General features: G+C 32.8%; 3 protein-coding genes and 1 long non-coding RNA gene across 4 annotated transcripts in view; 3 read left to right on the top strand and 1 right to left on the bottom strand.

Moving 5' to 3' along the window:
• Positions 1-3,149: 3,149 nt before the first annotated feature.
• LOC126884631 (uncharacterized) lies at positions 3,150-5,534 on the bottom strand. The gene is made up of 2 exons (XR_007698115.1): positions 4,916-5,534; positions 3,150-3,432 (listed from the first exon to the last, which is right to left on the bottom strand). It is a non-coding gene; the product is annotated as an uncharacterized LOC126884631 (long non-coding RNA).
• A 16-nt stretch (positions 5,535-5,550) lies between these two features.
• LOC126884628 (trimethylguanosine synthase) overlaps positions 5,551-25,558 on the top strand; it is a 79,280-nt gene continuing 59,272 nt past the window's right edge. Inside the window, exons 1-3 of the mRNA XM_050650688.1 lie at positions 5,551-5,772; positions 22,944-23,073; positions 24,083-24,389. Of these exons, the coding sequence (XP_050506645.1) occupies positions 5,675-5,772; positions 22,944-23,073; positions 24,083-24,389 (535 nt within the window). The 5' untranslated portion in view covers positions 5,551-5,674. The remainder of the gene's footprint in view (positions 5,773-22,943; positions 23,074-24,082; positions 24,390-25,558) is intronic.
• On the top strand, positions 5,791-7,835 carry LOC126884630 (serine/threonine-protein kinase greatwall). The gene has a single exon (XM_050650690.1). It carries the CDS (start codon positions 5,954-5,956, stop codon positions 7,637-7,639), a length of 1,686 nt encoding a protein of 561 aa, XP_050506647.1. The 5' UTR covers positions 5,791-5,953; the 3' UTR covers positions 7,640-7,835.
• Positions 11,796-13,675, top strand: LOC126884629 (mini-chromosome maintenance complex-binding protein). The gene has a single exon (XM_050650689.1). It carries the CDS (start codon positions 11,909-11,911, stop codon positions 13,634-13,636), a length of 1,728 nt encoding a protein of 575 aa, XP_050506646.1. The 5' UTR covers positions 11,796-11,908; the 3' UTR covers positions 13,637-13,675.

The raw sequence follows: 25,558 nt of genomic DNA on the forward strand, positions 1-25,558 counted from the left end.
TCATATAGAGTGCAGAGCATCTGGTATATAGAACATTTTTCCATTTAGTGATGTCTAAATTTCTGGTTTTCAATGCTAGATTCACTGCTTTCCATATAACTCCATTGTATCTTTTAACTTAACCATTTCCTTCAATATGGTGTTGTTCTACTTGAAGATATTCCTTTAGAGTGTAGGTAATTAATAAATTCTTGGTAAGTCAAGCTAGTCCCCCTGTCTGACTGGACGTATCTTAGCATGGAAATCTTGAAAATTCATCAATTTTTTTTTGTTCAGAATCTGTGAGGATACGTGAGAAAAAAGTAACGGGTCTTCCAGATTGACTCAGCATGATAGCAATAGCAAATTCATTCATGTATCTGTTTCAACAATGAGAATTTATTTTTCATTAATTACTGTCCATAGAAGTGCAATATTGTATATCCCAAAATATTTATAGCTTTTGATTGTAGTGACATTTATTTTGATTTAAAGTTAACCCATATTTTTTAACGGCATTTAAAAACTTCAAATCATAGCTATCTTGATCCTCACCACTAACTGTTACTTCATCTAAATAAGCGTAAACCCCTTGTAGATTTTCTTTTTTATTGATAGAATCAATGGCTCTCTAAAAATATGATACTCCATTGGTCACCCCAAGAGGAATACGACAAAATTGGTAAAGGCATCCACTTTCCTCAAAAGCTGTACATGGTTTGTCAGATTCATGAATTGGCTATTCTCATTTAAAAAAATATTTGATTACGTCATCACGCCCAGATGGATGACGTCACTAGTATGTTGTATACAGTAGAACCCCGAAAATCCGAACTAATTGGGGGACAGCCTGTTCGGATTCTGAAAAGTTCGGATTATTCGAAAGTCAGCCTAACCAGTAATTCAAAGCTCTCCTGCAAAACGTGTAACCTGGCTATGAGAAAACCGAAGTAAATTTATGTTTAACCTTTATAAGCACTACATATAAAGTACCTACGTATTTATTTTTAAGAAATTTTAAATGTCAAAGTCCTACGAATCCAATATTGTTCAATTTTCTGGTTATACTTTGTATAATAAACATGTATTTAAGTTTTTGTCTTGAATTTTTAAAAAAAAATTCACTTTCCGTTAGTTTGGATTTGCAGGGTTCTACTGTATGTCAAAAATATATATGAGGGGGGCAAAATATATTGAATAACCCTGTACATCAAGAAATTTACTACCAACGTCTCTGTTACTGAATATATCACTAAGTACAGGGCAACCTATTTAAAACTTAAAAAATCAGCTAAAAAATTAAACTATCAAAATCATCTGAGAAGCTTTAAAAGTGTTGCAAAAGAAATTTGGTCCATAATAAACAATCTTCTTCGAAATCAAACTCACAAAGCTCAAACATTTTCCCTTCCAGACCATGAATACTTTATTAATGTGAGTAAAATTATAACATCAACTATTTTGTCACAAGAGATCAATTTTGTTAAGATCCGATTTCCTATCTCCCTAATTCAAGAAAGGTCTCAAATTCATTATTTATAAGACTAGTTGATTAATCTGAACTGATCCAAACAATCAATAGTATCAAAAGCAAATCTTCCTGTAGTACTGATGGACTATCCATAAAAATTGTCTCAAATCTCCCAGAAAATGTGTTGGGAGTCCGCATCCCACTAATGACTCTTTTAAGGGGCTATCCTAGTGTAAAAGAACGAAATTCACATACTTTTTTTGGGAATATCTAAAATAAAAAGTACTGTACCAATTGTTTTGAAAATTTGCATGACTATTTATTATAAAAAGAAGTACAAGTAAAACAATTTTCATAAAAAAAAATAATGAAAATTTAACGATTTATGCCCTATCTACTGGCACAGTGAAAATAAAAAACATGGCTCCACTGCTGCAGCGATTGGGACTAATAGAGATCCTGAATTATAAAATTGCAAATACATATTGATTATTGAAATATTAGTTATTTCCTATACCATCAATTAGGATTTTTGGAAAAATGACGAAGTGTTGAAATTTTTTTAAATTAGCTAGAACATTTTCAGTTTCAAAAACCGCCAAATTGACATTTTTTATCCGATTAAAAAAATCCCTATTTGATGGTATAGAAAATAACCTATATTTCAATAATAACTTTTGATATTTTATGTTTCAGGATCTCTTTTAGTCCCAATCACTGCAACAGTGGAGCTATGTTTTTATTTTCACGGTGCTAGTAGATGGCGAATAAATCGTTTAATTTTCAATATTTTTTTATGAAAATTGTTTCACATGTACTTTTTATAACAAATGTTCAGTAGTAATAACCAGAGGACATTGATAATTGTTCGAAAAATTTTTATAACAGATTTCGAAAGCTTGTTCCTTGGAAACAGACCGACGCCGTAGGCGGAGGTCTGTTGCCTGTAAGCAACAAGCTTGAGAAAGTTGTTAAAAAATTTTTGAGCATTTATCAATGTTCGAGGGTTATTCGGATAGAAAATTTTTTGCTGATATAAAATTAATAATAATTTCATTAATATTCTCATCAGTATTACAACCAAATCGTGACATTTTGAAATATTGAATATTTGAAATGTCAAAATTGAAATGAAACGAAATGTAGGTATCCATAGCTACATGATTGAGTGAAAACAGCCCATGGGATCTGTTTTCAGTATAATGTTGGTTGTATTCAATCAGATGACCACAAATTAATTGATTTCATTGGATTTCTAATTGAGCAAAAAATTTTCAAAATAATTGGTACAGTACTTTTTATTTTAGAAATTCCCAAAAAAGTATATGAATTTCATACTTTTACACTAGGATAGCCCCTTAAGAAAGGTAAATTTCTAGAGCTGCCTAAAGACAGCCATCATTATTCCTCTTCATAAGGGTGGTGAAAAATCTAATGCCTGCAATTATAGACCTATTGCATTACTACTGGTACTCTCAAATAGGACTCATATTACACAAGTATAAAAACTTGTTGCTGGTATGAGCACATTGTGTAAATGTTAGGATTTAAAGAGGATATAAAAACCTTCAATACAATTATGAGCGTTAGTCTCTTTATATCCTAACATTTTTTTTGTTATTGTTTTAGTTTATTATTGTTTTTTATGACTCTGTAAGTTTTGTGTATAAATTGTACAATTTTCCATGACAATAAAGCATTTTTCTATTCTAAGTTGTCTATTTGTTAAACCAAAGCATTGATTATTATTACAAAATATTAATATAATCAATTAAATAATAATATTAATCTCACAAACAATATAGGAAGTATAGTTAAAAAGAATAAACATAGTAATCCACAAGGAAATAAATCTGCACATAGCTATAGCCCAAAGTAACTTCTGTTGTTTATCCAAATCTTCAATAGTCAAAAACATTTGTGTAAAATTATATTCCAGCAGTTTCTCCTTTTCCTACATTTAAAATAGCTGGTGTTTATTCCTAAAAACAACAAATACATAAATAAAAACTCTAAATTGTATACCATAAAAAAATCATACAAATATGACAAAATATCACAAGAGTATTTTAACATTATTTAAGGACAATTGCCATAATAAGCCACAACAAAAATGTATTAAGCGAAAAAGCTATAGAGCTGAAACAGGAAGTTGCTATGTTTGGTCTATATATTAATGAAAGTAAAAAAAAATACCTAAATGGAATATAACAACGGGTTCTTATCGGTAATAAGAAGTGTTTTTATGCATACAAAGACGTAATGAAAAGTAAGTTACTGTTACTGAATCATGAGTATTGGCTCCGTGCGTCTCCCCTCTATGTACAGTCACGTGATACGCTGTCAGATTTTGTAAGGACGTTTTAACATTGAGTCTTATGGGATTATTTTGTTAAACTTGAATATTTTATTTTGTAGTAACAATAACCGAAAAAAATTGTTAGAATTCATTAGTTATTAATTTATACTGTAATTTATAGTGCAACAAAAATATTTTCTTTTTCGTTAATAAAGATTTATTGACATAAACTGCGATAGTGAGGTTATGTATACAAAATCAAACTGATAATCAATATTGGAAAGTGAAGAATTTATATCAGATTAAGTGCGTTTTTAATTTCTGTTTATATTAATACATAATATCACTAGCGTGACACGGCATTTTTTTTAAATGTCTCATTTAAACATACACAAAGCGTCCTGATAAAATTTCAAAAAACCGCCACCATGAGCAGGTCGGTCGATTTTGCTTTGACACTTTGTTAACGCTCGGGGCGAATAAGCTTAGAATCTACAAAACAGTAATTAGACCAGTGGTCACATATGGATGTGAAATGTGGACCATCTCAACCACTAATGAAAATCAACTGAGAATATTTGAGCGTAAAATACTAAGGAACATATTTGGACCAACACATTGTAAAGATGGTTCATGGATAATTAAAATGAACCACAAGCTGAATGAACTAATGCAGAGCGCAGATATTGTTAGATTTGTAAAGTGTCAAAGACTAAACTTTCTTGGTCGCTTAGCAAAAATGTCAGATAATCGAGCTGTGATGTCAGAGATGGAAGCCCCAAGGAAATATAACAAGAGGAAGGCCCTGTAACAGATGGATAGACGATGTAGAGAAGGATCTTAAAACCATAAATATCAGGCAGTGGTGCAGGAAAGTAGCAACAGGGCAGAATAGAAGAATGCTGTTAAGCAGGCAAAGATTTACAAATGGTTGTAGTGTCATTAGAAGAAGAAGATTTAAGGACAGTTTAGGCAGGCTATATGCATTAAGGCATTATTAAGCTTTGCATTTAACCATATTGTAATACACTATATCTTACATGGTCAAGCATGATTTTCTTTACATAACCCTTGTTCTAAACTAGAACCGAATTGGTAAGTACATATATATTTTTATTGTAGACATTTTAAAAACTTATTACTTAGTTGAATTACTTTAAACTTACCACTTATAAAATGTTTACTACATACTCTCATATTTTAATTTGTGGTCTGTTCTCTTTATTGCTTTTATCCAATGTTCCTGCCTTTGTTTGGATAAAATTCATTTAAATGTATTGCATGGGGGAAATGTATAGCCTTGGGAACAGTAAAAAGTGAGGATTTTATCCCTGTCTGTCCTATTCCCGCAATTTACAGGCTTCTCAAGAAAGCCCTTGCTACAAGTCGGTCAAACACAAGGAAAGGTGTTTTTTCTTTTTTGCACACAAACAAATTGACACAAACTGATAATTACTATGGGATAATTCAGTTCTGTAGGCTATAAACAACTTTATATTTAATTTACTATCACAATTTCGCTGCACAATTAACAATAAAAAACAAAACCAAACAGAATATTCGTCTAACAACATCTACAAATAAATGTCAATGTCCAATGTAAACAGTGACTAAATAAAAATAACAGGAAAGACATCAGCTAACTTCGTACTTCTCCTAACTTAAAAATGACGTTTATCATACTGTCGCAGCTTTACTATGTGTAAGAGTGAAGTAGCACTAATCCAAAGAAAAAAGATGGTGTCGTCACTTCGCTCCGAATGACACTCTCTCTATGTCAATATATACCTCTATGTCTAATACTAATCTAAATAATGCGAACACACCTCTAGTAAATTTGACATTTGATAAAAAAACATCAATGTTGGAGAAGCTGTATTTTTGTTAAAAGTACAAAAATGTGAATTGAATTATATTATGTGAATATGTGTGAAATACAGTGTGACGTTTTAGCTGAGTTCTCGTTAAAGAATATCGAAGATACATTTAAAATTACATGTATAACTAGTAGGAGTTTCATTCGGTAAGTCAAATTAAACTGTCACATGTCATTAATTCTAGTTTTTGTACGTTAATTTTTAAACCAAGTGCAGCAAAAGCAAAAGTATCAATATTTTGTCCATATAAATCCGTTTTGTTGATAATTTGGTAAATGCTACTTTTTAATTTATCAAGAATAAAAATAGTGAATTATTTGGACAACGATGACAACAGAACCAGATAAAATTAAATGTACAGAAAAAATCAAAAACACAAAAATTCCTGAAATAAACGATTTTGTCATTCTAAAGCCCATTAGTAGAGGAGCCTTTGGGAAGGTTTTCTTAGGATATAAGAAAAATAATACTGATGTGATGTATGCCATCAAAGTAATGAAGAAAACTGAAATGATCAACAAAAATATGGTGACTCAAGTTCAGAATGAGAGAAATGCTTTGGCTCTTACAAAAAGCCCTTTTTGTGTGCAACTATTTTATTCCTTACAAACAGCTACTTCGATATACTTAGTAATGGAATACATGGTAGGCGGAGACTTAAAATCACTCCTCAGTGTGTACAGTTTCTTTGATGAATCTACAGCAATATTCTACATAGCAGAAGTTTGTTTGGCTCTTAAATATCTTCACAAACACAATATAATTCACCGAGACATCAAACCAGACAATATGCTGTTATCCAAAGAAGGCCATGTTAAGTTAACTGACTTTGGTTTGTCAAAAGTTTACATAGACCGAGATCTAGAGATATCTGATTTTGAAAACTTCACTCCAAATGTCTGTAAAAGGACTCCTGGTCAACTTTTGAGCCTAATGTCACATTTTAGTTTTGGTTCTGCGAATTCAAAAAACATTAACAGTGCGGCTATGTGTTCGGACTCTTTTATTGACATGCAGTGTGAAAGTGCTATTAGTAAACATGAGATATCACATGTGAAAGAAAATATTTCCAACAACGTTACTAATTCTTCTGCGTTATCTGGGATTACATTCCTTTCTGTCGATTGTAACAACACACACCAAGACACCTCATATTACACGTTTCAGAGTAGTCAAGAATGTACAGGCAATAATTCAAGCTCACATTCACCAGTGAGTAGAAAAGCGTATACTAAATATAAATTAAAAGATATTAATGAAAGGAAAAGAAAGATGAGTTCCCCTTCTCCAAAATTATCAAGAAAGGCTTTTCTTAGGACTGGACTCACAGGAGACATGGAAATGATTAGATTGGATTCACCTAAAGGGGTTACGTTTTCAACTCCTGTTTCTGCCCAAAAGTGTAAAAAGAAACCAACTACATTTGAAGTACCAAAGAATATGGTTGCTGAAAGTATCAAGTTAACTGATGACAATATTCAGATAATGAGTCCTATAGCAGCTACTTTTGCCACACCAAAGACTGCAAGGACTCCCTTCCGTACTCCTAAATCTATAAAAAGGCTTCAGTGGAGTGTAAATCAAAGAATATTAGGAACACCAGACTATCTTGCTCCAGAATTACTTTTACAAAAACACCACGATTATGCAGTTGATTGGTGGGCTCTTGGCTGCTGTTTCTATGAATTTGTAACTGGAATTCCACCATTTCATGACCTAACACCACAGTTGATTTTTAAAAACATCTTAGAAAACAATTTAGAGTGGCCTACTGATGATGAAGCCCTATCGGATAGTGTGGTTCATAGTATAGAATGTTTTCTGACCTCAGATCCAGAAAAAAGAGCTACTGGAGAAGATATGGTGACTATGGATGCCTTCAAAGATATTGACTGGGATAATTTATTAACAACTGTACCTCCTTTTATACCTGAACCTTACGATGTTACTGATACAGGATATTTCCAAGCTAGAAATGAACTTTTAAAATTCAATATATCCAATTGTGAATAGTACTATTTTATAAGAGTTAAAGGGTTTGTTTTTTAATATAGCAAATTTTATTTTTCTAGTTAATTAGTTTAATAAGTAAATAATTTGTATCTTTTTTGGTTTCAGAAACCATTGAGATCCAATTTTATATATACATATTTTATTTTGTTACGTACTTGCCTAAATTACATGTAGAATAAACATTTGTTGTATATTATTTTGTTTTTACCAAAAAGTAAGAAAGGAAAGCTTGCATCATTTTTGCGTGATCCGGAAACTATGGTGTGTTTCCATTTTATTGATAGCAAATTCTAGGAAATAAAAAACTCTAAAATGAATTAAGTGATTAAGGTGATTTGTAAATTTAAAAATGGAATCCAATAAACTAAAGCAAAAAGCTAAAATTTACAAATATTACTTTCATACAAATATCAAATAATAAAGTCACATATTTCCAATCATTTGTTCTTAGATGATAAGGGCTGTGATACTGGATCTGGAATAGCTAACATTGCATCTCATTTTTCTTCTATTTACACCAATGAAAACCTGAATGTTGGTAACCTTTCTGATTCTGATCATTTAGCTGCTGTTAACATTGCTGTCTATATTATAACTCTTGTAAAGGTATTCAGAGTTTTTAAAGTATAACTTGAGCTAATTTTAACTTACCCTAATAAGATCCCTTCTCATTTTCTCATAAGGTATGTTTATATTTTGAGTAAACCTATTTCCATGTTGTTTAATCATTTACTTGTAACAGGAATTTCTCCAAACAAATGGAAAACAGTTTTGTCACACCATTACATAAATCTGCGGCGGGATTATGAACACTCGATGCGAGATCGCAAAACGAACTGTAGGCAAACTCGATGCGAATACGCATCGAAGCCAAAAAGTGATTACGAACTGGGTTTGAGTAAACTGTCAGAAAATGATCGGCTATTATCGTATTTTTGAACCTACGGGATAATATTTCGAACAAATGGAATGATTTGCACGTTACGTGCCAAGGAATTTCTCTCATTAACCTCAATAATTATTACAATAGAATATAAAATAAAGTTTTCATTACATATTTAATTATTATAAACGTTTATTTTATATTCTAAGAATGATACAGTGATAACGTGTACCTAGATATACATATAAATATATGATTTTCGAACTTGAGTAGAATTTGAGGTTAATTATGATTTTTTACCCTTATTAAAGATTAAATGGCCAGGGAAAGATGGGAGACGTTATATAAAATATTACTAAAGGTCGTAATGGTCACTACTAACTACCTATTCCCTTCATTGAATTCTGGCTCAGAGCATTCCTTATCGTACGTTTTCGCCATTAAATCTTACTCTGCAAATATTACAAGGATAAAAATTAACCATGGACGTTTCCTTCACATCTTTTTAAAATAGGAATAAGTATTAGAGAACTTCTGTCAGTGTAATGACTGTATATAGCACCTCACTGGGAGATTTAAACAATATATTTTTTAATGTTCAAAACATGAGAGTTATTGTCAAAATCGTATAATCTAAATATCCTTTGATTAACGATTTACATTATTTTTAAATTGAAGAAATCAAAGTAAGGAGTAAGTAGGTTATGTCGTTATGTATTCACTTTTCTTAATTTTTATACTTGGACCGGCAAGAGAGAAAGTGTTATAGGAGATCAGAGACCTATCAGAGAGAGAGATAGATAGTTCGAGTTGGCAACTCGACAGGGTCGTCGGTATCGAGCAGTGCCTTCGAGTTGACTCGCATCGACAACATAGGGAAATAGGTTTCGTAATCACTCCCTACGGTAAAACATGGCGGATATGATGCGTATCGAGTATACGTAATCCGGGCCCAGGTAACAAGTCTGATGTGAAAGACTACTGTCCTATCAGCAAGCTAAATGTGATTTGTTTGAACTACTCGTGGCAAAATTTGTTGGCAGTGTAAGAGTATTTTTATTGATGGGCAGCATGGTTTTGTCACTGGTAGATCCACAGTAATTAATGTCTTGTTCTTGTTATTCCAAAATGATATAATTAATTCAATAGAAAGTTTCCATCAAATCGATGCTATTTATACTGATTTCAATTAAGTCTTTGATAGGATAAATCATAAATAGAATGAGCTTTCCAATATGGCTTACCTTATGGTTATTAAGTTACCTTAGTAACATAAACCCCATCTCAGCTCATTCAGGTATTCCTCAGGAATTTCACCTTGGACCTTTACTAACTTAAATGGGATCTCAAAGTCTTCCATTGCATTATATAGTTCTTTAACACTGTCATAGGCTGTTTTGACGAAGAGGTGGAGTGTATAGTGTATCTATATTATTCTATTGATTTTTCCAAAACTTACCTACGTGAGTGTATTTGGTGTATAATTGACTTTTTAGCAGTGAGTCCTCAGTAGTAATGTCCAATAATATCCTTTGTAAAAATAGTTATCGCCCTTTTTATGCAGCAGACCTATTATTCCCTTTAGCCAACTCGCTGCTATCAATTTGTTCTTTTATATAAGTACTATCAGTTTATGGATTACTTCCAAAAGATGGGCATCACCTTCCTTAGACATTTCAAAGCAGATTTCGTCAATTTCTAGGGCTATATCATTTTTAAGTTTTTAGATGGCATTGGACACTTTTTCTCTTGTTGGTGCTTCAATATGTTGTTGCTGATGTATGTTTAGTTGATTTTCTATGTTGCCGCCTTCCTCAGCTAGTCTAAAATGTTGTGTTTATCTATTAACACTTACGCTGGCACTCATTTATTATTTACTCAGTATTAGTGCCATTTTTATATTCAGTTACTTTAGTATGGAGCAAATATGAACTTATTTAGGTAATTCTAGTTTGTTAACGCCAAAAGGTGACAGTGGCACTTGCATCAAGTAGGGTACATGCCTTTTGGCAATGGATGGCGGAGAATGGGTAGAACTAAGTTTGTATCATGTAGAATTTTACAGTTAATATCTCTACAACTTTTTATAATAATATAATAGTCTCCCGTTTTATACCTCTGACGCGGCTTTGGGATTATAGCAGGGTAGTCTGTTATATCTAGGGCCTACAGTATACAAGGAAGGTAACAGGGTCATTGCTACGCTTCAACCGCCTATTATTACACCTGGTTTTACCCAAGGTACTCATTTTATTCAGGCTGAGTCGACCTGGGGCCTATAGACATTTTATTAATGTCTAGCTGTTCTTGTTGGTGCTGGGTCTCGAACCCAGGTCAACAGCACGTGAGTCACATCCTACCGCTGAGCTATGCCGGCCATCTTTTTATTGTTGGCTTAAATTCTTGATGGCTACTATTTAGGGATCTGTAGTATTTTTTTGTTTCAGTTGTGTCAAATAAACTTTATATCCCATTTAAAGATTTCTGTTCATTCTCTTCTTAAGTGGATGGATATGCTTTCCCTCTCTTCTAGTCTATACTCTTTTTTCCTTCATGTGCAACCTGCTTCAAGTAGCATTGCCATGGTGAAATAAAAGTTTTGACTTTGAAGCTTACAGAAACAAATTCTAATATATGAAGCAACAAGAAGTCAGGAGAGATCTCTTCGAATTATGCGAACCGCATCTCCAAGCTTACTGGAAGCTATTGGACCAATTTAGGAATAATCTCGTATTCTGACAGTATATCTACAGTTTATCCTCGAAAAACACCATCTTTTGCACTTTTTAGGAAGAAAAAATATATATGCCATCATTATATTGAGATTAGTTTTATTGTATAATACAGTAAAACCTCGTTTATTCGAAATTATTTTGTTTTTTGCATTCTTCTTGTATTACATCAAATTACATAGTACTTATTCTTGGTCAAAGTTGGTATTAAAAAATAGTATGAAGTGATTTCGTAATGTTTTCTTTAATATAAGTGTTTACATTATTAACAAAAATTAATATCTGTTTCAATTTTGTGATAAAATTTATTTTTTTTTTGACGAAATTATTGAAATTGTCACCAGTTTCGGTTAACGGAGGTTTTACTGCATTTAAAAATACCTTTCTTATGTTATAACAACTAAATTTAAAATACATCTTATAATTAATCTAATTTAAAAGAATAATTGTTTGAATTTTAAATTTTTATGCATCGAAATAGTAACTGTTATCCTTCATAGAAAAAGACCATATTTGTGATAAACCAAATGGAAGCGCAAGTCAATCGAGTATAACCTCAAATTTGCTTTGAAGCTTTGAAGGCGCCAAATTGTTACAATTTTGTTTTCTGTACATTAAATTACACAATTTTTGGATTAAATTACACATTTTAAAATGGATATTCAAACTATAACACCACTTCAGTTTGCCGAAAACGAACACAATTTTTCGGAATTATTAAAAGATGAATCCATCAGGAACAAAATACCTTTGTTAAATGTAAATAAAATAGAACATTTGGGAGACCTAAAACTGGTCAGATTTCATGGTATGATTCAAGACATGCATTCTCCTGAGTACTATTTGGAAAAATTTGAAGTGGTGAATGAAGATACAAAAGAGAGTTCCTGGGTTATTGGAAAATACAGGGAGTGTATCAAAGTGAAAGAAAGTGTAGAGCAAATAAATTTTCATAACAATTCTAATATTACTTCTGAGAGACAGGCATTTGTGGTTATATCAATACCAGCAAAAAATAGTTGGGTAAGGTCAGTAGAAGAAACGCATACAATCCAACCCACAAAATGTGCTGCTGCAAACACGTCTAGTGGTAAAAGAATTCATGAAGAATCCATGGATGCAGAAGAAACGGTTGGTCCCTCAACTAGTAGAATTCCGGGGAGTAAGAAAATCTGTAGTGAAACAACTCAATCTGTAGATAATAAACCAGCGTCAAGCCAGCAAAATGATATATTTCCACTTTCAGATACATTGATAAATGATCAAAAACAAGTGTTTCACATTAAATTGTATAACGATCAAGATCAATTAAAAATCAATGATGTATGTGAGTTTGTTGGATTTTTAGATATAGATCCGTCCACAAACGCAAATATGTGTATTGGTGATATGGAAACTGAAGAGTCAACTTGTTTTATACCAAAAATTCACTGTGTACATTTTACAAAATTGAAGCATAATAACCCTCTAGTGAATAGTGAAATAGATCAGGCAAGCAAAGACAATTTTAATGTAGTACGCAAAGATTTACTGCTTGTGTTGACGCAGTTACTTTTAGGGGATTCGTTAGCTGCGGAATACTTACTTTTACACCTTCTGTCTGAAGTTTATTTAAGGAGAGATGGTTTAGCACTTGGAAAACTGTCTTTAAATATATCTAACATACCTACTCTTCCTAATGTACATTACCCAAGTGAATTATACAAGTTTATAGAAAAACTGGTAACAAAAAGTCTTTATTTTCCTATGACTTTAGAAAATCTAAATGATTTGACTTTTATTCCTAAGAAAGACTACGATCTGAACTATTTGTCTTCAGGTGTGCTTCAATTAAGTGACAATACTCATTTTATACTTGATGAAATCAAATTAACACCTGGAAAACTGAACGAGTCTGGTTTAAATAACGTCAAAGCGATTTCTTCTGCTATTAAACATCAGACAGTTTCATACGATTTTAAATTTTATCCGTTGGAGTTTCATTGTGATATACCCTTCCTTGTATTATCAGAGGGTAAGTCCATGGTTTATAGTGATGTCCACATTGCATTACAACCAGACGAAATAAGTATTAACACTTTTAAAGAAATAGTTGAAGCTGCTGATCATTTCCTAAAACCTGATTTATTAAATGAGATTAGAAAATATTTAACCCTTGCGAGAATGACTGAATACATAATCACAGAACAGGTTGAAAATTTCATACAGAATGAGTTTGTAAAAATGCGACAAAATAGAAGTGAAACCACTGCAGAGGATCTACACAGTATGCTCATCTTAGCAAGACTAATAGCTATATCAGAGGGGAAGTCTGGTTTGGATGAGGCCTCTTGGAAGAAAGCTTCGGATATGGAAGAAGAGAGACGGAATAGAATTAAATAATGTTTAGTTTTTGTTAAGTTTAATAAATATTTTTGCATTCTTGAGCTTTTTATTTAAATACCAAAATAATCAGGCCTGTGATGAATTACCGAAGTTATTTTTAACGTTTGCGTTAAAGTTATGATAACTATGACATATAACTATCTCCATAACTTTAAAATGTAAATTCCGTGTGATGGATCATCCCCCGTTATGGGATGAGTTATTTCTTAGACGTTATACAAGGAAGAAAATATTAAGTTGTCTAAAAAGAAAACCTAATGTAGAATCAGTACAAGTTTGAGCGAGAAACAGAATCACGAGAAGATGGTATACCTACCCACTGGCTACCGATGACCGAGCTGTGTGGTTCGGTGGTGAATCGTAAAAGTAGATAGAAAGAACACTACTTAAAACCCTGGGATGTTTATAAATAAAAATTTCAACGTGTTTCTCTCGATTTGATTTTTGTACAATTTTTAAAATTGCATTCTCTCTCCTGTCGTTTCCCCATTACTGAGGATCGTGATTTATTCCAATATTCCTAACAATGTTTCTCCATTGGTCTCTATCTTCAGCTGCTCTAAGAGCTTCGCAGAATGAGTTTCCAGCTGAATGCCTTATTTGGTCAGACCATCTAGTTGGTGATCGTCCTCTTGATCTTCTCCCCGGAACGTTTCCAGAAACAATTAATCTCTCCAAACTGTCGTCACCTCTGCGAACCACGTGACCAAAGAATTGCAGAATTCGTTGCAGACATATTGTGGACAGCCTTTTTTTAATATTGAGTTGGTTTAGAATGGAAACGTTTGTCCTATGAGCTGTCCAAGGTATGCGCAGCATTCTTCTCCAGCACCACATCTCAAAGGAATCAATTTTTTGGCGCTCGCATGCGCGAAGAGTCCAAGTCTCTGCTTCGTATTGAAATATTGAGAATACAAGGGCATTCACCAGTCTCATCTTGATATTTTGAGAGAGAGATCTGTCTTTGCAAAGTTTAGTTAGGCGACTCATCGCATTTTTTGCCATACCAATACGTCTCCAAACTTCTGCTTCACAGTTACCATCGTTAGTTATACTAGACCCGAGATAGACAAAGGTGTTTACTATCTGGTATTCCTGTAATATGTTAGTCAGTTGAATAGTGTCAAATCTGTCAACCACCATTATTTTTGTCTTAGCTTTATTGATTTTCAGACCAACTTTATTGCTTTCGTACTCAACTTTTCGCAGAAGATCAAACATTTCTTGCTCATTTGCTGCTATAAGTGTAGTGTCATCAGCAAATCTTAAATTGGAGATTTTTCTACCAGCTACTGTTACTCCACCGGCCTATCCTTCTAAAACCATCCTCATGACATGTTCACCATAAATGTTAAATAAGTCAGGTGACAACACGCATCCTTGTCTAACACCTCTCTCGGTCTTGAATTGGTTTGAGAACTTCTGATCTAGTCATACTGTCGCTATATTAGACTGGTACAGATTTTTAATAAGTGTCACCAGGTGCATTGGTGCGCCCATTTCTATTAAAATTGACCACAGATTTATCCAGCTTACACAATCAAATGCCTTTTGGTAGTCAACGAAGCATATAATCATAGGTACTTGAAATTCTCTAGACTTTTCAATGAGTTGTGTCAGGTTCAGGATTTGTTCCCTTGTACCTTTACCCTTTACAAACCTCGCTTGTTCCTGAGGCATTTGGTAATGTAGATAGGTTTTTAATCTGTTTTTGATGATATGCAACAAGATTTTACTAGCATGTGTTATTAGTGACAGTGTGCGGTAGTTTTCACATCTGGTAGTAGTTCCTTTTTTGTGTAGTGGGATATAAATTGAGGTACACCAATCAGATGGCCATTTACCTGAATTCCAAACAGCGACACAGATAGAATGGATGATATGTAATCCTTTGTCACCTAGTAACTGTAGTATTTCACATGGTATTGAATCAATGCCTGGGGATTTATTTCTCTTTAGCGATTTAATTGCATCTTTGACTTCAGCGAGTAGGACAGTAGGTTCTCTAGGGTAGTCAGAAGGCCACTGATTTTCTGCTGATACCTCGTTATTTTTATATAGCTCGCCACAGTAGTTTCGCCATGTTTACAATATTTCATCAGTATCGGTCTTTAAATTACCTTCCTTATCTATTACAGACCACGTTTGAGGTTTAAATTCTCTGGTAAGGAGTTTGATCTTCTGGAGTAAGTCCCTCGGTTCATTTCGACAGCCATGTTCCTCTATCTCTCTGCATATTTGAGAGATGTAATCAGCTTTATCTTTGCGGCACTGTTTTCTGATTTCTCTCGATAACGCTCTGTATTCATCGTTTGTTCCGTATCTAGTTTTATGTTCTTTTCTGCGTTGAATCACAGTCCACGTATTATCGGATATTCATGGTTTACGGCCAGTGGAAACCGCTGCCTCACAGTCTTTTGCAGCCTCGATTACCTTATCTTGGAGATAGATCCAAGTGCTCTCAGGCTCACTATCTACTTGGTCTAAAGAAAGAGCATCTTCTAGGTTTTGTTGGAAGTCATTGATTTTTGATGGACTTAGAGACATGACTTTTCTCTGGGGTGTTCTTTTGGGGACTTTGAAACGAAGTCGAACGTTCAATACCAGGAGTTGATGATCGCTTCCACAGTCTGCGCCAGGATATGTTTTACAGTTGATGGACGACGACTTCCATCTTGATCTTATTAGGATGTAGTCTATTTGATTCCTTGTTCGTCCATCTGGGCTGCGCCATGTGTATAATCTCCGTGGATGATACTGATATAACGTGTTTGTAATTGTAAGATGTTGTTCTACACAGAACTCCACTAGACGGTCGCCATTCTCATTTCTCTGTCCCAGTCCATTTTTGCCCAGCACTCCTTCAATATTTTCATTAGATGACCCCACTTTGGCGTTAAAATCTCCTAAAATTATGACGAGTTCACGATTCGGAATAGCGCGAACAGTTTCTTCTAGACGACCATAGAACCTGTTGATGTCTTCTTCTTGTGCAGCTGTTGTAGGAGCGTATACCTGGACAAGGTGTAGGGTATTGGTGGATATTCTCATTTTAAGGGATATTATCCTGTCATCAATAGTATTATATCCAATTACGCAGTCGTTAAGTTTAGAGGGTATAATTATTGCGACTCCATTTGTACTTTTGTTATCTGGGCCTGAAAAATAGACGACGTTGCCAGCAGTTGTTTTAAAATGCCCTTTTCCTCTCCAGTGAGTTTCTGAGAGTCCCAGTACCGAAAGATTGTGGTCTGCCATTTCTTTTTCAATTATGTGTAACTTTCCAGGGTTTTGGATCAGTCCCTGGACGTTCCATGTACCAATTCGCTGACATTTTCTTAAATTAAATGAAAATTTGGATTCAGTCGCACAATTTCTGCCAGGTGCCTGGTCCCTCACACCTTGGCAGCCGGTAGCAAATTTCACACCATCCGACCCGGAACCGAGATGGTGCCGAGCGGGTCGCTACACATTCCATCTTCACTTACCAAAATTGTCATCGTTATGGGAAGAAATTCTCTTGGGAAAATAGTGCAGTGGTTTCCCTTTGCCTTCTGCACCGCTGTATATGTGCCGTTTCTGTGGCTATCATTCTCGCCGCATGGTCAGTTTTGTAACAGCCAGCTGCCACTATCCAACCTATCACCATGTCTGGCTACCCTCACTTAGTTTAGCCTGCAGACCAATGCAGTTGCCCGGGATGTGGCGGAGCCATAAGTGAGAGTTGAGTGCCTTATGAGGACCAGTTATCAAAAACAATCTCCCGTCTATGACGTTTGATGTGGTCGTTCCAATAAAAGGTGCTACCTCTATAACACACTCGTACACCCCAAAATTACAACCCACCCCAAAATTGCATTACTCTTCTATTTTTAAATTATTAGCTTATTTTTTCATTTTCATTATTGTTTTAATATTTTTCATTTTTATTGTATTAATTTTATTACCTACGTGTTTTTAATTGATCTATGTCTTTTAGAGGGGTCAGTATATTAAATGTTCGCTACCAAGTTAGCTAACAGGTTCGCTACCAAGCAAGTTAAGCTTGGTCCTCATAGACCATAGCTATTTAAATTGCCATTATGAACAGTGTAATCTGAGACGCTGGCCTATGGAAAAAATGGATGTGGGTCATATTATATGAGTCTCTTGATAGCGAAAGATGGACTTACTACAAGTAAAATGATATTTTTGGATGGTGAAATGATTGTGAACAGTAATAGTTTTAAGTACTTAGGATCAGTGTTACAGAGTAATGAGGAAATAGATGAAGATGCATGCATTTAGGGTTGGATGGATGAAGTGAAAGGAAGCAAGTGGTGTGACAAAAAAATACAAAAAATAAAGGATAAAATTAAAAATGAGTATATTAGGGGAAGTCTAGGACTCTAGGAGTGGCACCAATTGATGCCAAAATGAGGGTGCATAGGTTAAAATGATTTGGTCATGTTCAGCTTAAAGACATTAATCAACCAATATGAAGAATGGCTGAACTGAGGTTTCATGGAAGGAGTAGGAGGGGAGACGCTTAGGCAGGACATGTAGGTAAAGGGGATTGATGTTAATATGACACAAGATAGTAACTTATGGAGAAATGCAATTAGGGAAGCCAACCTTGTATAGGGATAAAGGAAAAGAGAATGGAGAGAGTGACCAGTATGACCTTTTGATAGAATATTTCCCAATACTACAACTTTTAGAGAAGGTTATTGTTACTTTAAGTGTATTTTGTACTTTTTTTACAACTTGATTCATATACATACTTTTTGTTATATTTACTTATTTGTTTTCTTTTTCATATGAGATCCGGCTTTTCCAAAAAGTGCCAGTTTACAAATACATATTCAGAAGAAATAAAAGCTGGTTATAGTCAAATATTAATGTTAATAAAGTGTAATGTGTAAATAAAAAATTCATATAAGACATAATTATTAAAGCAGACTGGTCTCTTTTCTCTCACTGATAATTTCACAGAACTAGAAAATAATTTTAGTTACCAATAATTTAAATACATTAAACAAATATTGTAAGATGCATATACCAGAGAAAAAAAACAAGGGCTAATCCACGATTTGGAAAAACTTGGTGGAGTGACAATTATAATAAATATGTGCAGAAAATAAAAAAGTTATATTAGATAGAGTAATGCATGGATAAAATTTTGGAAAACTAAAGAAAAATACCCCAATAAAAAATATGTGGAATCAAGCCACACATTTTTTTGTATTGGCATTCACATTAGTGATTCAGCCAATTACAAGTTGGTAGATTAGTCCTAACTATCCTAAACATATCCAAAAAGAAAACCTCTTTAACCCACAAGTAAATCCAGTCACTAAAGGCGAATGGGTTGAGAAGTTATTGAGAAAATTATGTCGAGATGGTATATTTTCAAAAAATATTGTAATGGAAGCGACAAATTCTAATCCACAATCAGTGCAATTTAGTGTATTTGATTCAGAAATAAGTCTTAAAAATAAGAAAAACACTTCTCCAGGAATAGACAATATACATTATATTTGGTAAGTTTACATCAAAAGGGAAAAGACTATTAAACATTTTTAATCAAATATGGTTATCAGAAGATATTCCAGATAGTTTGAGAGAGTACTGGATGATTCCTTTGCCTAAAACAAAATCAAATCCTCATTTAGCAGAATCTTATAGAGGTATTTTATGGTCCTGTATGGATACTATATCATACCCTCAGATAAATAATGGAAAATTTAATCGAGGTCTGACGTTCAAATCTTGTGTGTGCTTTCGTTATAATTATTTATAGGGGAGAGTTGGATAAAATGGGATAGTCGGATAAAACGGGATACCTGGCCTAGAGACCCAACTAGTGCTGCTATTAAATGGACAACGACGAAAACTTGTTCTCAGTCGTCATTTTAACATTCTCAGTTCGTTTTACCTCGATGCCACTATTTGATGAAAAGTTGTTGTGTTTAGAATTGTTTGACTCTATTTTTTTGCTAGTTTGTACTTTTAAGTGCGTTGTTTTCTACATTATATTGCCTACATATATAAACATATAATTCCGGTGACTATTACATTTAATTAAGCACTCATTAACGAATATTCTCATGTGTAATCTATCTAATTTTACTTTCACTTTTAGGCAGGAGCCATTTTTGTTTTGAAAAATGTCTGAGTTGGACAAAACGGGACACTTATAAATTGGATAAAATGGGATACAGTTTTTTATGTCCCGTTTTATCCACCTATTTATTTGTTGGCCTATAAATTTTTTTAATAGCGATAAAGCATGTTCTCATACTGCAGAATAGAACAACATATTTTTATGTGACTTTTGTTCTGATATACGTACCTAGTCCTAAATAAAAGGTCTTATTTCCCATTTTGCAATAAAACATAAAAAAGGCCTATTTTTAAGTTTCTGACTACTAAAGATATTGTTTTTTCAAAGGTAAATTTTGCTTTGCAGTCTTATATCTACTTAAATATACTTTTTAGATAATTTTATGCAAAAAATTTAATATTGTGAACTTATCCCGTTTTATCCAACCGTGGTATGCTAAAACGGGATGTGCAGGACTTTAATAAATATTTTTTTTTACTATTTTCCAGTCATTAAAAATAGCTAAAAATATGTTTTTTGTGTGCTTCAATAAATATTATACCTATAAAAAATAATATGATAATTTCTTTAACATTTTGTCCGTAATAAAAATAAACAAGAATGGTATCCCGTTTTGTCCAACTCTCCCCTATAGGCTATTGATTATATTCAAAATAAGATAGCTAAAAGGAACTACAACGTTAACGGGGTTTTATTATTTCATATGGTCAATGGACATCTATATATGAAAAATCCGCGGAGTGCTACCATTTCAAGGGGTGCGTTTTTGAGAAATGGGTGAATTAGTCCCTGGGCACAGGTTACATTAGGGTGAGTTCTATGCACTTTTGGTACAAACATACCTACATAAAAATAGTTCCTGGTTAAATTTCCTATCTAAATATCACTTTTTAAAGTCAATGATATTTTTTTTTACAAAAATATATTCAAAAGAAAAAGCACAAAGAAACCCAAAAGAAAGAAATTTTGTTTTTTGTCCCATAACTTTTGTCCACGAGGATATAGTTATAGACATTGCTTTACAGAAAAAAAACCTACATATTTCTTCTTTAAAATGTGACTTAGTTGAGGTAAATAGGATTTATAGTTTTCGAAATATGATTTTTCAAATTTCGCCACTCACAGCAATTTTGGGCAATTTTCCTTGTTATTTTGCAAATATTGTTCTGTAACTTTTTTCTACGTAACTTTAGTTATATGCAGTGTTACACGTAATAGAAATAGAAATCAATTACCTTTAAAATAGTCTACTGTATAACGTTGTACGACTTTCTTTTAAAGAGATTTTGGTTTTTCAATGTTTTATACTTTTAACGATCTTTTATAATATAATATAAAAATAAATAATAGTATTATATAATATATTATATATTATATAATATTATACTATACATTATATAATATTATATTATACATTATATAATACCTAATATAAAAATATATCATTTTTTACGATTATTTTTGAAATTTCTCATTATAACTTTTTTTCTTTTACATTTAGGTATATATTATATTATATAATAAAAAAAGGTTATTTTTTTACTTTAATAATCTATTTCAAAAAACTCAAAGATACAAAAAAACTACAGATAGTATTTTTCAAAATGTAATAAGTACTTGCAACGATTTTTGATTTTAGGAATATTTTTTAAATTTCTCATTATACCTTTTTTTCTTGTACATAATTATACTATATATTGCTCGATAAAGAGGGCTTACTTTCTGTCCTTTAAAATGGTGTATCATCTATATTTAAATAATGGAAACCTAGTGATTCTTTGATATTTTTTTACCTGTATTATTTAAAATTATTTCTTTTACAAAAATTACATAAACAGTCTTAGAAACATCACTTTAGTTAAAATTATTTAAATGTTGACATTTAAAAAAATTTCAAGATCAAAGTCCATCTCTTCGTTAGCATTAGCTTCAATATCTTCCTCTGACACCTCAGTTACCTTAGAGTTCCCACAATTAGTACCCATGCACATGCACCTTTGCAGAATATTGAACAACTAATTCCTATCTTCCTACAACCGCAGTTTTTTGCACATCCTTTGGCACATTTTTACATGCTATCTTTTCAAGCAAAGCTTGTGGTGCAGGAGCTTTGACAGTAAATATTGGAATTAATCCATATTTTGAAGTTTGCCCGGCCGAGTCAAGTGGATCCAAAGTATTACCTATAAAAAATAAGATTCAATCATAACACACAATCACATAAAAAAGTTATAATGAGAAATTTAAAAAATAATCCTCAAATCAAAAATTGTTACAAGTAAGTACTTATTACATTTTGAGAAAGCATATCTTATTCAAAAATAATCCTAGAATTTTTTATGATACACCATTTTAAAGTAAACAGAATAAGCTTTCTTTTTTATTATATAATATATACCTAAATGTAGAAAAAAAAAGTTAAAATGGGAAATTTAAAAAATAATCGTAAAAAATATAAAAACTCCTTAAAAGTATAAAATCTTGAAAAGATAACCTCTTTAAAAGAAGTCGTACAACATTACACAGTAGAACATTTTAAAGGTACATAATTGATTTCTATTCCTCTTACATGTACCATTGCATATGCCTAAAGATGCGTATAAAAAAGTTACAGAACAATATTTGCGAAATAACAAGGAACATTGTCCAAAATTGCTATGAGTGGCGAACTTTGAAAAATCATATTTCGAAAACTGTAAATCGTAATGACCTCTACCAAACATCATTTTAAAGAGAAAATATGTAAGTATTTTTTCTGTGAAGCAATGACTATACCTATATCCCCGTAGACAAAAGTTATGGGACAAAAAACAAAATTTCTTTCTTTTGGGTTTCTTTGTGCTTTTTCTTTTGAATATATTTTTGTAAAAAAAAGTATCTTTGACTTTAAAAAGTTATATTTAGATAGGAAATTTAACCAAGAACAATTTTTATGTAGACGTGTTTGTACCAAAAGTGCATAGAACTTACCCTAATGTAACCTGTGCCCAGGGACTAATTCACCCATTTCTCAAAAACGCACCCCTTTAAATGGTAGCACTCCGCGGTTTTTTCATACACAGAGATTCATTGACCATATGAAATAATAAAACCCCGTTAAAGTTGTAGTTCCTTTCTATAGTACATAATCAATAGCCTACCTAATCATATTAATTTATAATGGAAAAGTATCCTTTATTTATGATAATCTATTTTCAGCACAAAATTTTCGTCTAAACAATTTGTATCATCTGAGCAGAGTGCATCTGAGGAAGATAACCAGTTTGATGAAGAATTAAGCAAAATATATGAAGACTTATCCATTCAGAACATTACTGCTAAATCAGAAGTAAGTATATATTAAATCGTTTTAAATCAAATACTTAAAACTGGTAGTACCTATGGGAACCTTGGATAATAAATTTGCAGTTATTAAGCGTCATGGGGACCTATAGGTTGTGAAGATTATGTCCTAAAACCAAAAAAGTTAAGTTTTCCATTTTAGTGGGGATTTTCCATATTTTAATTAACTTAAATTTTCATTTCCAAAAATCGTTTTTTGTGATTATAGCGTCATAGGTATATCCATAATTCTACAAAATGTCTCGAATAAAAGTTACTTATTTTTACTTAAGGAATCCAAATCTGCAATAATAAAAAATTGGGGGTTCATATTTAAGATTTTAAAGTAACCCCCACCCCACCTCCGTGGGGGTCATGTTTGGTGTCATTCGATAGATTTTTGAAAAATATATAACACACATTTTTAAGTTTTTCGATCTATTCGAAATCGATCATTTAGCGAAATATCGCGGGGTATTAGAAACCTATTTAAAATTTTAAAGTTACCCCCACTCCGCTCCATGGGGTCGTGTTGGTATCGCTCGATAGATTTTTGAAAAATATTTAAACGTCTTTTTCAGTTTTTCTATCTGATGTTCATTTCGCGAAATATTCGCTTTTTTGTGAAACTTTGTTACTCTCCCATTTCCGTACGCCCCGCTCAAATCGTCAGATTTTTTAAATATACACTATTTTTTATGTAATTAACTTATGAACAATAAGCCAAGTGGCTGTAGTACGACCGGTTCATAACAGGCGGCTTCCAGGAAAAAAAATGTACTTAACTTACACCTTGTCTTAATCTGACGTTTTCGAGGTTTTCTAAGGGTAGATTTTTTACCGACTGTCCCCAACGCACGCACGCGTACATTTACAGGGTACAAAGGTCTTCCCATGTATGTTATTTTCTGACGCGCTCGAGTAACGCGCAAAATCCCCGCTTGGGATCCCTTTTTTCATTTTTCCATTTTCTGGATAATGAAGTAGATCATTCCTAATAAAAATTTATTTTGTAGAACGACCAGGAAGGTGCCAGCTGTTACTGCAGTGCATCTCACACAGACAATCTTTCGACCGATGAACACGAAAGTTTGCGTGAAATACATAATCCTCCGCCACCGAAAGGTATTCAGCAAAGTGACAGCGGTACCGATCTGACTGAACAACTAATTCATGACGTCGATTCGGATTGGCAAAAATTTTGGTCATTGAACGGGGAAAAGCTCATATGGGAATCCTGGATTGACAAATACAGCCAATACATTAACCCTGAATACCTGCCTTATGCTCAGAAAAAGGTGGGAGAGAATTATAATCTGTTAGGTAAGTTGTATTCCATCATGTAAGGTGCTTAACTAAATTTTAAAAAATTCAATATAACGATCAGCTCTATAGACCTGGATCCCGCGTAAGAAAGAAAAGTTGATTAATAACAAGCTGAAAATTTGTTAATAGCTTAAGGGTGTCTAGTCGGACAAACTTTGATGTATGGGAACACTGGAACAGGGGAAGTTTTAATTATGGAGCATGATAAACGTGTCGTCCTGACAAGTTTATGATTGTGAAAAATAGCAAGTTGTTTTTAAGTTTATTCGATAGCCAACGTTATGTAATATATGCGAAAATGTTTGTCCGACAAAAATGTTGGGCATTTTAACGAGTCCGACACGTACAACATGTCACATCACAGGAATTATGTTGGTGATGAATAGCAGTCTGATTTTTGCATGAGAGTTTAATGAAAGGTTAAAAAAGCAATTGGAAGTTCTGTCCGACAAAATTAATGGGAAGTTTTCGTAGTCGGACATTCTAAACAGGTAAGATATAGAGAAAAATGCTGGTGATAAATAGCTTTCCGACAAAGCCGAAATTTAATTAAGTAAATTATTCCTTACCAAGAATGACTGTTGTCGGAAAAAAATAAGGGGTAGATTTTGTAGTCGGACAATTTAAAAAAATAATTTTTGAAATTTCCATAAGGGGTGATTATTCTATGTCAAAAGTACCTGCAATCAATTACAATCGATATCTTTCGATTTATCTCAACATCATTTAGATACCTCACTGTAATACATTTTTAGTAGATCAGGCAAATTATATTATGGATTGAGTGGTCTAGCTATCTTTGTCTGCCACATGCGCGGGATCGCTTGGTTAAAAGAGATAAATAGACCACCTATTGACTTTTTGCACTGTATTCCCTGTCTACACTTATGTCTATGAATACATTTCCATTTAAGAAAAACTGTCACTTTTGACAATAATTCATAATAAATTGCAATCGTAACTTCAAATTTAAACTAATCAATTTATTTTCGCAGCAAATTATTTCTTGCCATGTGACATATTAATTACATTGTTATTTCATTTGTAGAAAGTTGAGAAAAATTACGTTATACAATTTTAGTAATAATTTATTTAGGTACCCTTTTTCAATCAAGCAAAGCATTATAGCACGAAGAATGATATTCAATAGAACTTTCACAATTATC

Source organism: Diabrotica virgifera, chromosome 5 (genome assembly GCF_917563875.1).
Source record: "Diabrotica virgifera virgifera chromosome 5, PGI_DIABVI_V3a".
NCBI classification, from domain to species: domain Eukaryota; kingdom Metazoa; phylum Arthropoda; class Insecta; order Coleoptera; family Chrysomelidae; genus Diabrotica; species Diabrotica virgifera.

Bases quoted from the DNA above. Each gene is read 5' to 3' on its own strand.
- LOC126884630 (XM_050650690.1), top strand. From the start codon at position 5,954: ATGACAACAGAACCAGATAAAATTAAATGTACAGAAAAAATCAAAAAC.
- LOC126884629 (XM_050650689.1), top strand. From the start codon at position 11,909: ATGGATATTCAAACTATAACACCACTTCAGTTTGCCGAAAACGAACAC.